The 15,581-nt window shown below is 55.9% G+C and overlaps 1 protein-coding gene across 1 annotated transcript in view; it reads left to right on the top strand.

The window, feature by feature from the left end:
* The window catches only part of IGSF21 (immunoglobin superfamily member 21), an 83,979-nt gene that overhangs the window by 53,973 nt on the left and 14,425 nt on the right, over nucleotides 1-15,581 (top strand). The window contains exon 3 of the mRNA XM_054222682.1: nucleotides 6,884-6,996. Within this exon, the coding sequence (XP_054078657.1) occupies nucleotides 6,884-6,996 (113 nt within the window). The remainder of the gene's footprint in view (nucleotides 1-6,883; nucleotides 6,997-15,581) is intronic.

Below are 15,581 nucleotides of genomic sequence, written 5' to 3'. Positions count from 1 at the left end.
CCCAAAGTGGCCCAAACTCTCCCTTTTCTGTGTCCGACATCATTTACCGTGGCAAACTTGTGCTGATGTGCAGGAAAACCCCACTGAGCCAAAGCATTTGTACCATGTTTTTAGCCCAGCGTGATCCATTTTGAGCCTCGCTCTTCGTTTCCCTGCGGCCTGCGGTGTTGCTGCCCCATACCAGGGCTTCGCTATAGGCGCTGGTATATCGGAGCCAATCTCTGCCCTTAAGAACCTAAAAATGACTGTAGTGTTCATAACGAGGACAAAACGGGTCTAAAAATTGATTTTTCTTAAGGCGTATTGACAGAACTCTTTGGGAAGCCCTTACGTGATTGCGCAGTGTTGGAGATGCCCTCCGTGATGCTAAGACGGCTGCGCGCGAGTGATGGCACGGCACAAAATTAGGCTTTATTGCTTTTTTCTTTTTAGCTGGGATATTTTTTTTTCAGGAGAAATCCAGGTTTGAAGGAAAACAAAGAAAAAAAAAAAAAAGGGAAAGCTGTGGGCAGTGTTCAAAAGTCCCAGCTCAACAGGATTTCGTCACCGGCATTGAAACAGTTGGAAGTCGGTGTTGGTTGTTTGCATTACACCCCACCACCACCACCAAAACTAGGCAAAACGCTTTGGATTGGGACCTGGTGATAAATTTTGACCAGCGAAGCTTAAAAACCCCATCATTTTGTAGGGTTTTGACAGATTTTCATCATTAAATCCTAACTGCAGCAGGCCCCTTAGGGCCCGTCTGTTCCCGGCAGCCCCAATGAAGTGGTTTTCTCAGTTAATCTTGATTTAAAAGGGGTCGAAAGGCCAAACCGGCCACGCTCAATCAATGTATTGATTAAAGTTATCGATTTACGTTACAAAGAGCTAACAAGACGCATCCGTAGGATCTGTCGGGTTCAGCGTCCAGGTTGCATCTTATTTAGTTGGAGGAAAAATGTACCGAAGCGTATTTTATACCTATATATTCTGTACATTTTCTCCCCGGCTCTGCAATACCTAAAGATTTCGGGGCTGGTCCGGCAACCCCCCGTAAAGAATAATTAGAGGTAAAGTGTTTCCTCCCACTTATGCAAATGGGTGAGGTAAGAGGCATCTAATTAAATGTTCGTACTTTAATACACCGCAGTGCGAAGGAAGATGAATTTTAATTACCGGCTCTTAATTGTTTGGTCGGCCCGTTAATATCCTATTTACACAGTATTAATACAATTTGCTCTCTGCCAGCAGGGCTCTTCCTCGCGGTGGGTAACGCTGCCTTTTGTGGGTTTATTTCACGAACCAGCTGCGTTTTGCCCAGGCCAGCCCCATTTTTGGGCGGGCGGCGGTGGGTTTGGGGATGCTCGGCCCTGCGGGCGCTCGGCTTTTGGGTTTGCGGACGGGGAAAAAACCTGGAAATCCAGGTAAAAATTCAAGCAGTTCTTGCATTTAGAAACACAAACGGGCTCCCTCCCAACCTGTTCTTTGCCTCGCAAAAGGACCGTCTCCTTTGGAAGCGCGATGCTGGCTCCATCTGTCACATCCCATTCCACTCGTTGCTGTTAAACCTGTGTTAAAACACTTACTCCTCCATTTGAAAAAAAAAAAAAAAAAAAAAAAAATCAATGCAGCAGCTTTCGAGGAGGAAAACCTCAAGATTCAGCAAAATTTGGCCACTCCGGATTGGGACAGATGCGAATCCTTCGCCAGTTCGTGCCCCTTGGAGCCCTCCTGGGTTGGCGAGGGGAGGCGGCAGGACATTATAATTGTAAATTGTCCTGGAATATCATAAATAAAGCATCGCCGGAGCCGGGGAAGGCGGCAGGGGGTGGTGGTGGGGGGGGGAGAAGGTATTTGCTGCGCTCGCAGGAACGGGAGCAACTGCTGGCGTTTAATCTTTAATGAACAAGATGTTGCAAAGTGCCGCAAGTCAAAGCGCGTTTGTTTAATGCTCCTCAGCCCCGGCGCGCGGCGGGTGATGTCCCTGTCCCCAGGGCTTCGCGCACGGCCGTGAACCCTCGCACGCCGGTGATCTCCCCGTGAGCCAGCCGTCATCTTCCTCGGCTTGAGAACGGGGAGCGGGATTTTTTTTTTTTTTTTTTTTTTTTTTTTTTTTTTTTTTTTTTTTGGCGTGGGGCACTGGGGGGGCGTGATTTGCAATCCTTCAGCAATCCCGGTCGGCTCTTTTCCCAGAGGTGAAGTGCCTCCTCCAGCAGTAAACGCCGTAAATTCTGGCAAATGATGAAAATCAGCCCTGCGCCGATTGGGGGGGGGGGGGGGGTCCTGGTCCCTTTTTTTCCCCCCCCACCCTCCTTGGATTTGCACCCCAAAATACCATCCTGGCCCCGGCTTGGAGTGCCGGAAGGCGGTGGAGGAATTGGTGTGAATTATGTATGAGCCCCAGTAATCACGGGCTGATTAAAATGATGATGTGTTAATATTATCTCTCCCCCTCGCCTCCGCCGGGGGTGGGGGGGGACGTGGCGGCACCTGAAGGATGGGGGGAACGCGGCGGGGGCAGATGGGTCCCCACGCGGCCTCTCCTCCGGCTCCATCCCCACGCTCCGCTCCGCTCCCTGGAAATGCTCCTTGACCGTCCCCAAACGCAAGGACGGCGAGAGGTGGGACCTTGGGGACGTGTCCCGAAGGGGGAAAGCCCATCATTGTCGGTTTGAGGTTAGCTTTTTGGAAAGCGTCGGAAGGTGAGAAATCAGGGAACAGGAGCGCCGGTCGATATTAATCGATTGAATATTTCATTTAGGTGTCGCTTAAAAACCAGCAGGCAGGTGGGGAAGGGGTGGAGAGGTTGCGTTGCGGTGCTGGGACGCGCCGAAAGGCTCCGTCACCCCGAGAGTGACGGGGACCCGCGGCGGGTTGCCCTTGGGTGGCTGCCAGCCACCCACCCAGCCGCTCGCTCTGGCTCCCCCTCCTCAACAGGGCAGGGGGGAACCTCAGCCTTTTTGAGGGGGGGGGAGGTGGTTCGGCCACGCGTACTGCATCCCCAGAGATTTCCGTGGGGCTACCGGTTGCTCTCTCGCCTGCCAAAATCCCCCGGGGGATGTTCGAAGGGGGCAGAAACGGGGCTTTCTGCCGGCGCCTGGGTGCAAGCTCCCGGCCGCGTCCTCCGCTCGCAGGGCCAGGGCGAAAAACCTGCCTCCTCCCTCGCAGCTCTTTTGTGATTGAAAGCGCTGAGCGTGTTACAACGTGCTCCTTTTATTAACGTGTCGCTCCTGATTTAAAAGGACATTTCATTTATCTCTCCCTTCCCCCTCCCTTTTTTTTTTTTTTTTTTAACCACCTCACCCCCCCTCCTTAAACTGGATGTCGCAAGAATTCCCACCGCTCGCAAGCAAAAATACTCTTTTCTCCCCAGGGATGCGATCTAATCAGAGGGCTGAATTTCCATAGGTCAGAATCTAATCAGAGGGTGGCCCGGCACAGCTTTCGCTATGAAATATGTCTTATTTAAAAAGAGCAAAGGGGAAGGAGCGGAGCTTCGGGGATCGGAGCTGCCTCTGGGATGCTGCCGATGAGGAGGATGACGGAGATGTTGGGGCTGGGCTCCTCCTTTGGAGGTGCAAAGCTGGTGCTCAGCCCTCTTTCAAGTCCTTAAAATTCAGCGATACCTGTCACTGCTGGTTTTTCTTCTCCCCGGTAAATCCTATAAAGGGACCGAACCGGGGATTTTGAGGAGCGGTGACACTTCGCCATCCTCCGCTGTCGGAAAGCAAAGGGAAAGGGGGGGGACGAGGGATGAGACTCGCACGTCAGCCGCAGCAAAACAGCAGGTTTTTGGACGGCTCCATCTGGATTCCTGCTTTATTTTTCGACACCTGGCTTTATTATCCCGGCTTTTCCCCCCTCCCTTATACGCATCCTTAGCATTTTGGGAGCTGGCTCCTCCGGGGGCTGCACATCTGTTTCTCTCGGTTCCTCTCGCTCGTGCTCTTTCCCTCCTCCTTTTCCCCATCTTCTGGCCTCATTTCGCTCTGAATTGGGGCAGCTGATGCTCTTTGAGCAGGAAGGGGGTTTTTACCCTCCCTCCCCTTCCAGGCATCGCTGGGGCTCCGGCATCAACCCTCTGTGGGTTCCCTGTCCCCCCACGGCACCGGTGCCATAAATCATGAAGCTCCGGAGCTTCGGCTTTGCCGTGCGGGATCTGCTCTGGAGGAGAAGCGCAGGAGCATCCCGTGTTTTTTAGGACCTGATGTTCTCCCAGCACAGCTGAGTCCGAATGACGGGGCGTAGAGGTGGGAGCTGGTGGGCTGTAGCCCGGCTGATATCTCAAAGTGGTTTTGCAGCACGTGAAGGGGGGAAAAAGACCCTATTTCGGCTTTTTTGGGCGATCTAGAAGATGCAGGCTTGGGTTGTATCTGTAGGGGGATTGGCTTGTTGCCATTGCATTTGCTGCACGTGAGCGGCGGCGGGTGGCTGAGGCCACCCCAAGCTTGGCCGGTTTTGCCTTTAAAAAGCCACCACCCATCAGGAGATGCTCTGAGCATCCCCAAAACGCCTGGCTGGACCGGGATGGGGGATGCTCCGGCTTCCCGTTGCCCTGCGCAGGGTTTGAAACGCAACGCCACGGGAAGAGGGATGGAAAAGGACGGGGAGCTGGCGCCGTTCGGAGCCGGGAGCTCCTGCGTCTCCATCATTCGCGGGCAAGAGGGAAAACGGGATCTTGGCTCCGTCTCTGCCACCCGTCGGTTCTGCCGCCGGCTTTATTTAATCGCCCCCTTGATCCGCGCCGGGGGGGGCAGGAGGGAGATGTAATCTCGCCCGGCGGCTCCCAAGGCGGGTTGAGGAAGAGGCAGAGCTTTTTCCACGCCCCTGGAGCCTTCATCCCATGTCCGCGTGCCCCCCCACCCCGCACCCAATTCCCTTTGGGCAGCTGCCAGCAAAGCGTTTGCTCATCCCCCTCCCTTTGCTTTCGTGCCTGTTGCTCATCTCGCTTTTGGAAAGGTCAAAAGGCGAAGCGGGCAGAAGCCGGGCCCCCACTGCGAGACCTCGCCTGACCTTCCTCACGTCCCTCCTCCTCCTCCTTCTTTCTTTTCCCTCTCCCATCGCCGCCTCTCGACATCCGCAAAGCCCCGCGTTCAAGGGGGCTGCGCGCCGCGTCGGCAGCCGCAAGGAATTAATCCCCGCTTTAGCCAGCTAAAATAAACCCCGTCCAGGCGAGGAGAGAGGCTGGAAAGGAGCCGGCCCCCGGACGAGCGGGGCTGCCGGCGGGGATTTGGGTCGCCCCACAGCAAGGAGAGAAGGCGTGGGGCTGGGGTTGCCCAAGTGCGATATTAAAACCTCATTAAATCTCGCCGTGCGCCATTTCTGGGCTGAAAACTGCCCTTAATTTCGCCCCCAGCCCTGCTCGGCGCCGCCGTCACCCGTGCACCCGCCGCGCCATGCTGCAAAGCACCTTCCAGGATAAAACAAAACAAAACAAAACAAAAAAATCCACTTTTTTTCCAAATTTCCTCGCAACCAGCCGGCCGGTCGTGGCAGCAAACCGGCTTTTGCAGCCCCTCTAAAAAAAAAAACAAACCACAAACCATAAAGAAGGTTTCTTTAATTTTTCCAGCCCCGTGCTCAATATGCCGGGCCACGCTGCCTTGCTGTTGCAGCAGGCACGTGTGTGCGCAGCGTGCTCTCCCCGCAGGTCACGGCCGAGATTTATTGCAAAAAAAAAAAAAAAACCACCCGCAACTTGTTTTCCGAGGGATGCGAGCCTCAGAGAGCTGGCCGCGGGACGTGGAAAATCCCCTTCCCCACTTTTTGCGGAGGGGGAATCTTCCGCAAAGGAGCCTCGGTTGCCGCCGTCCCCCCTTTCCAAACCCGCTCCCGTTTTCCAGGCGTTTCTCGTCGTTGCTTTTCCACCTGATGCAAGGAATGATTTTTTTTTTTTTTTTTTTTTTTTTTTTAAAAGAGGGATTTTTGCAGTGGGTTAAAGGCTGGTTTGGGGGGCCCTGGTTGGAGGCGGTGTCAAACGGGCACGGGCAGGGCACGGATGCTAAAAGGCAGGCTCGGATCTGCCGGGCTGTCAATCTGGCACCGGAGGAAATAGAGGGAAATAAAATGGAAATACAATCTCCCGCCCTCCTGACCTTGGCTGCTCCGTGCTCCTGCGAGAGTTTTGCAGCAAATCCAGGGGAAAAACGGGGAGAAAACGGCCAGACGGAGCCGCCCGGGCTCTGATTTTCCCCTCTGCTAGGAGGACAGGTCCTGCACCCCGCTAGGGGGGATTTGGGGAAGGAGCAGGGCTGTCGGCCAAAGCTGGGCTGGAAAACCACGGGTTGGGCTTTGCACACCTTCCGATTAATGTGTCAGACCCGTTCCCGTGAGAAATGAGCGATTTGGAGGGTTTTCAAGCAAGAGTGGAGGAATTTGGGCCGCAATGGGGAGAGACCCAACGCGGGGCGGGTGATGGGGGAGACGAAGTCGAAGCCGGTATCTCCGTCGGAAGGATGGGCTTGAGTTTGCAGGTGGGAAAGGCGGGATCAGGGTTTTGGGCGTGGATCAAGGGGAACCTCAAAATCTGGGCGCCCGGGTTTTATTTGGGCAAAAACGGGCAGTTTTGCAACGCTGAGGAGAGAAGCAGTGAAACGCTCGGTCCTTACCTTTGGGTGCCATAAACTGGTAGATAAGGGCAGGACAGGAAGGATTTTCCCCAGGTGGGGGGTTTTTTTGGTGCTTTGGGAGCAGCCGAGATTCATCCCTGCAAGGGGCCAAGATGCCACGCTGACGGGCTTGCCCATGGGTCACCCCTGGGTGGGATGCAGCCAGTGCTTGCTCCTAACGGCGGAGCTATTAATACCATCAAAGCACTTGAGAGCGGTATTTTAACCCCTTTCCCCATCCTCCCCTGGCAGCTCACGTCTCTTTTTCTCCTCTTTTTCACTTTTTTATCCAGCCTACCTGACGGTCAGCATCGAGCCGCTGCCGCCCGTGGTGGTGGGAGACGCCGTCACCCTGAAATGCAACTTCAAGACGGATGGGAAGATGCGGGAAATCGTCTGGTACCGGGTAAGCGGCGCCGGTGCATCTTCCCGGCCCTCGGGGACAGGGGACGCGAAGCCACCCTGATGTACTTTGAGGCTGCTTTGCTCCCGTACGACAGAAGGTCAAGGCTGGACGGCGGAGAGAAAGGCAGCCGGCGCTGGCGCTGATGGGGATATTGATTGGGGGAAGGAGGCAGGCAGGCTGGCCTTTGAAAACCTGGCCGGGGGTGGTGTTATGGCGGGGGGGGGGGGAGAAGAGATGCAAACCGGCTTTGCGATCATCCTGAGGGCTCCGTGAGGCTTTCTCCGGGCGTTCTGTTACGTTTTCCGGGTGGATTCGGAGTTGGCAGGCTGGGTTCGGCGCTGGCGACTCGGTGCCAGTCGGGGTTTGGGAGCCGGGGGTTTTGGGTCAGCACCACCCCCCCCCCACCCCCGACCCTGCGCTGAGAAGATTTTCGTGTCGGGTGCGAAATGATGCAAAATAGAAGGTGGGTTGTTGGGGTTTTTTTTTGCGCTGCAGGGGAAATGATGCAAAATCGAGGGCGTTCAGGGCTTGGCGGGGGGGGGCAGCGTTAGGCCTTTCACGCTGGGCTCTTCAAGCCTCCCCCCGAAAACCTTTCCCCTTCCCATCCCTGTCCCCAAAATACTTCACGGCTGTGGGATGCTGATCTGGAGCACAGCACAACTCGCAGCGTCAGGTTATATTTGGGGAGGGGGGGGATTTGGAGGCTGTAGCTTCCCCCCCCCGCCGCCACCCCGCCTGGATCCCAGCCTGGATCCAGCCTCAGATATCACACTCCAGAGCCGTATTTTTGCCTTTCTCCGGGGAATTTCAGGCTAAGCCGCCAAACACGAATAAAAAAACCCCACGGTGGTTTGAGCAGAGAAAAATTAGAAGTTTTCCAGGGGTTGGGGGGGGGGGTGTGGAAAAAAAAAAAATCCTCAGCTCTTCTCCTTGGCTCGCGGAGGAGGCGAAGAAAAAGCTAATTTGGCTGGTGGCCTCGGCTGGAGCGGCCGCCCTCGGCTGTAAGATATTTGGGTTTTTGTGGTTTTACCGTCTTGTTTCTGCTCCCTGAACGAGGAGCATCTCTGCCTTAAAGCTCGTCTTCGCGTCCAGGCAGGTTTATAAATAGGAAAAAGCGCTCTCTGGGCCGAGAGATATTCAGTCGCCGGAGCGCGGTGCGTGCGCAGGAGTATTTCCATCGAGTGCTGGCCGTTTCCTATAAATACGTGTATTTAGGTGTGTCGGGGACGCGAGTAGAGCAACAGCAACATATAAACCAAGAAAAAACCCCCAAACTATCCCGAACCCTAAATTCTTGCAATTGGCTTCGCCTCCCCGCTTTTTTTTGGGGGGGGGGGGGGGTGGAGGAAGCTTTTTGCACGGTGCTCCTTCCGCCGGCGCTGCCGTCTCCAGCGGGTTTTTCCTTCCCTTTTCCACTCGGTAATATTGGATTAACCCACTTTCTTGCGAGCTGGGGCTGGATTTGCATAATCCTCCCCTCGCCCCCCCCCCCCCCCCCACACGCACACGCTGCGCCGAGGGATGCCGGAGCCCTCAGCGCGAGGATGACGCGCCGGGGCGGCCCAGCAAATTACGCTCCAAGAAACCACGGAGAGAGGGAATGGGGAGGGGAAAAAAAAAAAAAAAATAACCCAGCTTTTATTTTTATCGCCGCAAATCCCCCTTTCTCCCAGGTTTTTTATCCCCGCCCCCCCCGCCCCCCCGACTTCCCTTTTTCTCCTTTCCCAGGGAGCTCCCCGCGTTCAGCAAGTCGGGTTTTTCATAGGGCATCTTGGGATTTCCCGAATTCCCTCCTGATTTTGGGGATTTATCTCCTTTCCCCCCCCCCCCCATCTTGTCTCGCTCATGGACTTTTGCAACTGCCCAAACCCCTGGTCGCAGCTCCCCCGTGCAGGAGGTGACGGGTGGTCCCAGGCGAGCCGGGTTGTATTTATACCGTTTGTAAATCATCCTGACAGCACCTCTGTGCGCGGCAGCGGAGCGCGGTGATGGGGGGACTCGCTGGGGCTCCCGTTTCCCTTGGTTTATTTTACCGGGAGCAGAACGAACTCGTGGAGTTCAGGGATGCAGAGCTGCTCCGGGGGCACGCGTCGGGTTGTGGAGGGGGGAAGGCAAAAGAGGGGGGAGCGCAGCAGCAAAATCAATGGCAGCAGTTGGATGTGGAGCATAGGGTGGGTGGAAAACCCATCGGAGTGGGTGCATAACCCATCGGGGTGGGTGCATAACCCATGGGGTCCATCCGTAACCCATTGGGATCCATCCGTAACCCATTGGGATGCACACATGACCCGTAGGGTGCATGCATGACCCATGAGGTGGGTGAATAACCCGTCAGGAGCATGCATCACCCGTGGGGTGGGTGTATAACCCACCAGGAGCATGCGTCACCCATGGGGTGGGTGTATAAGCCACCAGGAGCCTGCGTCACCCATGGGGTGGGTGTATAACCCACCAGGAGCCTGCATCGCCCATGGGGTGGGTGCATCACCCATGGGGTGGGTGCATCACCCATAGGGTAGGTGCATAACCCATCCGGCTGCGTACGTAACCCATCGAAGTGCATACATAACCTGTCAGGAGCATGCATAACCCATCAGGGTGCATGCCTGACTCATGGGGCACATGCATGACCCATTGGATGGGTGCATAACCTGTCGGGAGCATGCATCACCTGTGGGGTGGGTGTATAAGCCATCAGGAGCATGCATCACCCATGGGGTGGGTGCATAACCCATCAGGGTGCGTACGTAACCCATCGAAGTGCGTGCGTAACCCAAGAGGCTGCATGCGTAACCTGTCAGATGCGTGCATAACCCATCGGGGTGCATCCATGGCCCATGGGGTGCATGCATGACTCATTGGGAGTGTGCATAAGCCATCAGGGCTACCAAGGTGCTGAGGGAACTGGAACCCCTCTCTGATGAAGAAAGGCTGAGGGATTTGGGTCTCTTCAGTCTGGAAAAAAGATGACTGAGGGGGGGGTCTTATCAACGATTATAAATACTTGAAGGGTGGGTGTCAGGAGGATGGGGCCAGGCTCTTCTCAGTGGTGCCCAGTGACAGGACAAGGGGTAACAGGCACAAACTTGACCATGGGAAGTTCCATCTCAACACGAGGAGGAACTTCTTTGCTGTGAGGGTGGCAGAGCCCTGGCACAGGCTGCCCAGAGAGGTGGGGGAGTCTCCGTCTCTGGAGACATCCCAACCCCGCCTGGGGGCGTTCCTGTGCCACCTGCTCTGGGTGACCCTGCTCTGGTAGGGGGTTGGACGGGATGATCTCCAGGGGTCCCTTCCAATCCCCCCTGTTCTGTGACTCTGTGGTGCATGCATAACCCACCGAAGTGTGTGCATGACCTGTCGGGAGCGTGTATGACCTATTGGGGTGCAGGCATAACCCATGGGATATGTGCGTAACCCATCGGGGTGCATCCATAACCCATCGGGGTGCATCCATAACCCATCAGGGTACGTCCATAACCCATCGGGGTGCATCCATAACCCATCAGGGTGCATCCATAACCCATGGGATATGTGCATAACCCATCGGGGTGCGTCCATAACCCATCAGGAGCATGCATAACCCATGGGGAGCACGTGTAACCCGTCGGGTGCCTGCAGCACCCGTCGGGGTATGGGGTGCATGTGTAACCCCCTGGGGTGCATGCATAACTTGTTGAGAGCGCACGTAACCCGTGGGGGAGATGCAGAACTTGTTGGGGTGGGTGCATAACCCCTTGGGTGGGGACTGTGAGGCGTTAAAGGGGTTTCTTGCCACGGGAAAGGCAGGTAACACCCCACCGCGAAGCACCGCGCTGCAAACCGGCACCCCCGGACCCCCTCTCCAGCGACTCCCCCGGGAGCCCCACGGCCAAGGGAGGGCGAGCAGGGGTGGCAGCAAGGGACAAGGTTTTTCTGGGGGTCAGAAAACACCTCGGTGTGAGCCGCAGCTCCGGGTCGCTTGAAATGCAGAAGGCTCGAGGAGACCTGGGAAGAGCAAAGGGGCTTTTTCGCAGCATAAACAAGAACACGCACCGTCTGCAGAGGTGTTAATTAATATCCAACCACCCCCCTTCCACGGTAAATTCACCTCCAGAAGGTGTGATTTGCCCGAGAACATGTACAAACATGGGTCCGAACACCTTGCACGTTAGGCGAGTGCCCAAAAAACCCTTGGAGGGAGCCGAGGGTGGTGGCATCCTTGCAAACGAGCTTGTAATGAGTCCGGGAAGACACGGAGCTGTCAAGCTCTTTGCTGGTTCCCGTCGCTGGCGTCTTGGGGGTCGCGCTGGAGACCTGATTAGTATGGTCACTGCCACGCCGCAGCGAGGACCGGGGAGGGAGAAAATTACTTTTTGCAGCAGTGCAGAGCTCTTAAAAAAATAAAAATAATAAAAAAAAAAGGAATAATAATGCAGAAGCAGGAGAGGGAGGGAAAAGTCCTCCGAGTGTCTGTTCCGGCTCTGTGCAGACAGCTGGCAGCGGCGGGGGGAGGCAGGCAGCTGGCAGCAGCCAGCCTGTACACACAGCCGGGGGCTCGGATGAGATGATGGGTAATTGCAAAAAAAAGTGTTTTGCAGATTTTTTTTGGTGGCAGGCGAGGGCCGGGCGCGCTCCCCAGGCGGAGAGCAGCGCTCCCACGCTCGCCATCCCCCTGCTCGGCGGGGACCCGGGGGCTTGGCCTGGGGATGTACGGCTGCGAGGGGTGGGGATGGAGGGGAAGCCCTCGGGTCCGGGGGGAGTCGCTCTGCCTCGATTAATTAGGGTTTGGTGTTCAGTCTAATTAGCAAGAAGGAGAATAACTCAGAGATGAGGCTGGTGTTACTGTCTGCAGTGCCGGTGTGTGGGCATTGCTCTCCATGGCACCCATGGAGTATATGGACATCGCTCTCCGTAGCACCCATGGTAGATGGACATTGCTTTCCATAGCACCCATGATGCACGAGCATTGCTCTTGTAGCACCCATGATGCACAGGCATTGCTCTCCATAGCACCCATGGAGTATATGGACATCGCTCTCTGTAGCACCCATGGTGGATGGACATTGCTCTCCATAGCACCCATGGAGTATGGGCATTGCTCTCCATAGCACCCATGGAGTATATGGACATGGCTCTCCATAGCACCCATGATGCATGGGCATTGCTCTTGTAGCACCCATGGTGCACAGGCATCGCTCTCCGTAGCACCCATGGAGTATATGGACATCACTCTCCGTAGCACCCATGGTAGATGGACATTGCTTTCCATAGCACCCATGATGCATGGGCCTTGCTCTTGTAGCACCCATGGTGCACAGGCATTGCTCTCCATAGCACCCATGGTAGGTGGACATCGCTCTCCATAGCACCCATGGAGTATATGGACATCGGTCTCCATAGCACCCATGGTGGATGGACATTGCTCTCCATAGCACCCATGGAGTATGGGCATTGCTCTCCATAGCACCCATGGAGTATATGGACATGGCTCTCCATAGCACCCATGATGCATGGGCATTGCTCTTGTAGCACCCATGGTGCACAGGCATCGCTCTCCGTAGCACCCATGGAGTATATGGACATCACTCTCTGTAGCACCCATGGTGGATGGACATTGCTCTCCATAGCACCCATGGAGTATGGGCATTGCTCTCCATAGCACCCATGGAGTATATGGACATGGCTCTCCATAGCACCCATGATGCATGGGCATTGCTCTTGTAGCACCCATGGTGCACAGGCATCGCTCTCCGTAGCACCCATGGAGTATATGGACATCACTCTCCGTAGCACCCATGGTAGATGGACATTGCTTTCCATAGCACCCATGATGCATGGGCCTTGCTCTTGTAGCACCCATGGTGCACAGGCATTGCTCTCCATAGCACCCATGGTAGGTGGACATCGCTCTCCATAGCACCCGTGGAGTATATGGACATCGGTCTCCATAGCACCCATGGTGGATGGACATTGCTCTCCATAGCACCCATGGTGGATGGGCCTTGCTCTTGTAGCACCCATGGTGCCTAGGCATTGCTCTCCATAGCACCCATGATGCACGGGCATTGCTCTCCATGGCACCCATGGAGTATATGGACATCGCTCTCCATAGCACCCATGGTGGATGGACATTGCTTTCCATAGCACCCATGATGCATGGGCCTTGCTCTTGTAGCACCCATGGTGCACAGGCATTGCTCTCCATAGCACCCATGGTAGGTGGACATCGCTCTCCATAGCACCCATGGAGTATATGGACATCGCTCTCTGTAGCACCCATGGTGGATGGACATTGCTCTCCATAGCACCCATGGAGTATGGGCATTGCTCTCCGTAGCACCCATGGTGGATGGACATCTGTCTCCATAGCAGCCATGATGCATGAGCATTGCTCTCCATAGCACCCGTGGAGTATACGGACATTGCTCTCCATAGCACCCGTGGAGTATATGGACACTGTTCTCCATAGCACCCATGGTGGATGGACATTGCTTTCCATAGCACCCATGATGCACGGGCATTGCTCTTGTAGCACCCACGGTGCACAGGCATTGCTCTCCATAGCACCCATGGTAGGTGGACATCGCTCTTCATAGCACCCATGGTGGATGGGCCTTGCTCTCTGGAGCACCCATGTTGCACGGGCATTGCTCACCGTAGCACCCATGCATGAGCGCTTGTCTCCGTAGCACCCATTCGGGTGGCCTTTGCAGTCAAGGGGACATACACCATGACCCAGTGGGTCCCCCTAATCCCATCTCCAGGCCGTTCTCCCCATCCTTTGTGCAGCACCTCTCATTTTCAAGCTCGTGGGTCGGTGCATGGGGATCGCAAAGCATTTTGCTCCCTGAAGGGGCTCGTTGGGCCAGTCCCCGGCCGGCAAATGCCCCCGGGCTCCCAAACCCACGGCCACGGCAAGCAGGGATCGATGCATTACAGATGTTGGCGGCGCCGCTCGGAGCCACCTGATCGATGGTGACAAAGCGCGGTCCCCGTGGGGGCTTCCTCTGACACCGCCCATTAGGAGAAATGAGATGTTACAACCCCGGCCGGCGGCTCCCGCGGTGGCTCCGGGCGGGAAATGTTGCTGGTGACAGTGATAAAGTCACTGCTCGCGGCAGCATCGGCTCCAGGGGAGGGGGAAGACGGGATGGAAGAGCCAAGCGAAGGGCACCCGACGTGCTGAGGCTGTTGCAAGCCCTTCCTACACCGTAGGATGCTGCTGGGAAAGCCCGGAGCCTTGGCAAATTTAGGGATGCTGGTTTGGGGTTGCTCGGGAGGAGCCAGGATGGAGGCACCGGGATGCAGCTTTTTACCTCTCGCTCCTGGAAAGCATCTCCCAGAAATTCACGGCCCCCTCCAAATTTTCATGCCAACCCAATTCACAGCAGGTTGTGCCTCTGGTTTATAAACCTGCTCCCCTTTAGGAAAAAGAAAAAAAAAACCTCGAGTTTTACGGCTGCGGAGAAATTCTCTAAAATCCCAGCAAAGCCGCTGATGGAGAGATCTTGGGCCAGTGACTGCAAGAGGTCTGACTCGTGCCATTCATCTACGCGCCAGCTGGGTCGTCTCTGCGCCTCGGAGATGATAATTTAAATGTCAGAATGGGGAACTCTCTTAATTCCTCACGCTCAGGCGGGGAGAGAAGGTCACGAGCACCAGCACAGTTTATTGAGCTCTCTATTACCGCTGGCCAAGGGCATCGCTCCGGCTCTGGGGAGGCAGCGGGGAGCCCGGGCTGCGCCTCCCAAAATTGCACGACACTCTTGCAACATCAATTCCATTGTGCGTGTGGATTAGCGACGCTGGAGAGGGGGGTACCGGCGTGGGTGCTGCCCTTCGGGGGATGGAGATGGGTCGTGGTGCTCAATCTGGGATCAAACCATCCGGGTTTGGGCAAATAAATCAACTGCTCTGTATTTTTGGAAGCCAGATTTGGCGCCGGCGGTGTTTTGGGTGTCTCTGAGCAAGGTAGGACCGAGCGGTCCAGCAAGCTCAGGGTGAGAGGAGGGATTTCAGCAGCTGAGCTGGCGTGAGCTGGGGAGGGAGGCAGAAAAAAAGCTAAGAAAGGGGTTTTCCAGCGTGATGTGTTTCTCCCAGCGGCTGCGACATAGAATGATAGAATCATAGAGTGGTTTGGGTGGGAAGGGAGCTTAAAGCCCACCCAGTGCCACCCCCTGCCCTGGGCAGGGACACCTCCCACCAGCCCAGGTTGCTCCAAGCCCCGTCCAACCTGGCCTTGAACCCCTCCAGGGATGGGGCAGCCACAGCTTCTCTGGGCAACCTGGGCCAGGGGCTCACCACCCCCACAGCAAAGAATTTCTTCGTGATATCTCATCTAAATCTCCCCTTTTTCAGTTTAAAACTGTTACCCCTCGTCCCATGGCTCCCCTCCCTGCTCCAGAGTCCCTCCCCAGCTTTCCTGGAGCCCCTTTAGGGACTGGAAGGGGCTGGAAGGTCTCCCCGGAGTCTTCTCTTCTCCAGGCTGAGCCCCCCCAGCTCTCTCAGCCTGTCCCCACAGCAGAGGGGCTCCAGCCCTCCCAGCATCTCCGGGGCCTCCTCCGGCCCCGATCCAACAACTCCACGTCCTTCTGGTGCCCCAGAGC

Source organism: Rissa tridactyla, chromosome 16 (assembly GCF_028500815.1).
Source record: "Rissa tridactyla isolate bRisTri1 chromosome 16, bRisTri1.patW.cur.20221130, whole genome shotgun sequence".
In the NCBI taxonomy this organism is placed as follows: domain Eukaryota; kingdom Metazoa; phylum Chordata; class Aves; order Charadriiformes; family Laridae; genus Rissa; species Rissa tridactyla.
The sequence above is the reverse complement of the archived record's forward strand: the minus strand, read 5'-3'. Positions and strand labels throughout refer to the sequence as shown.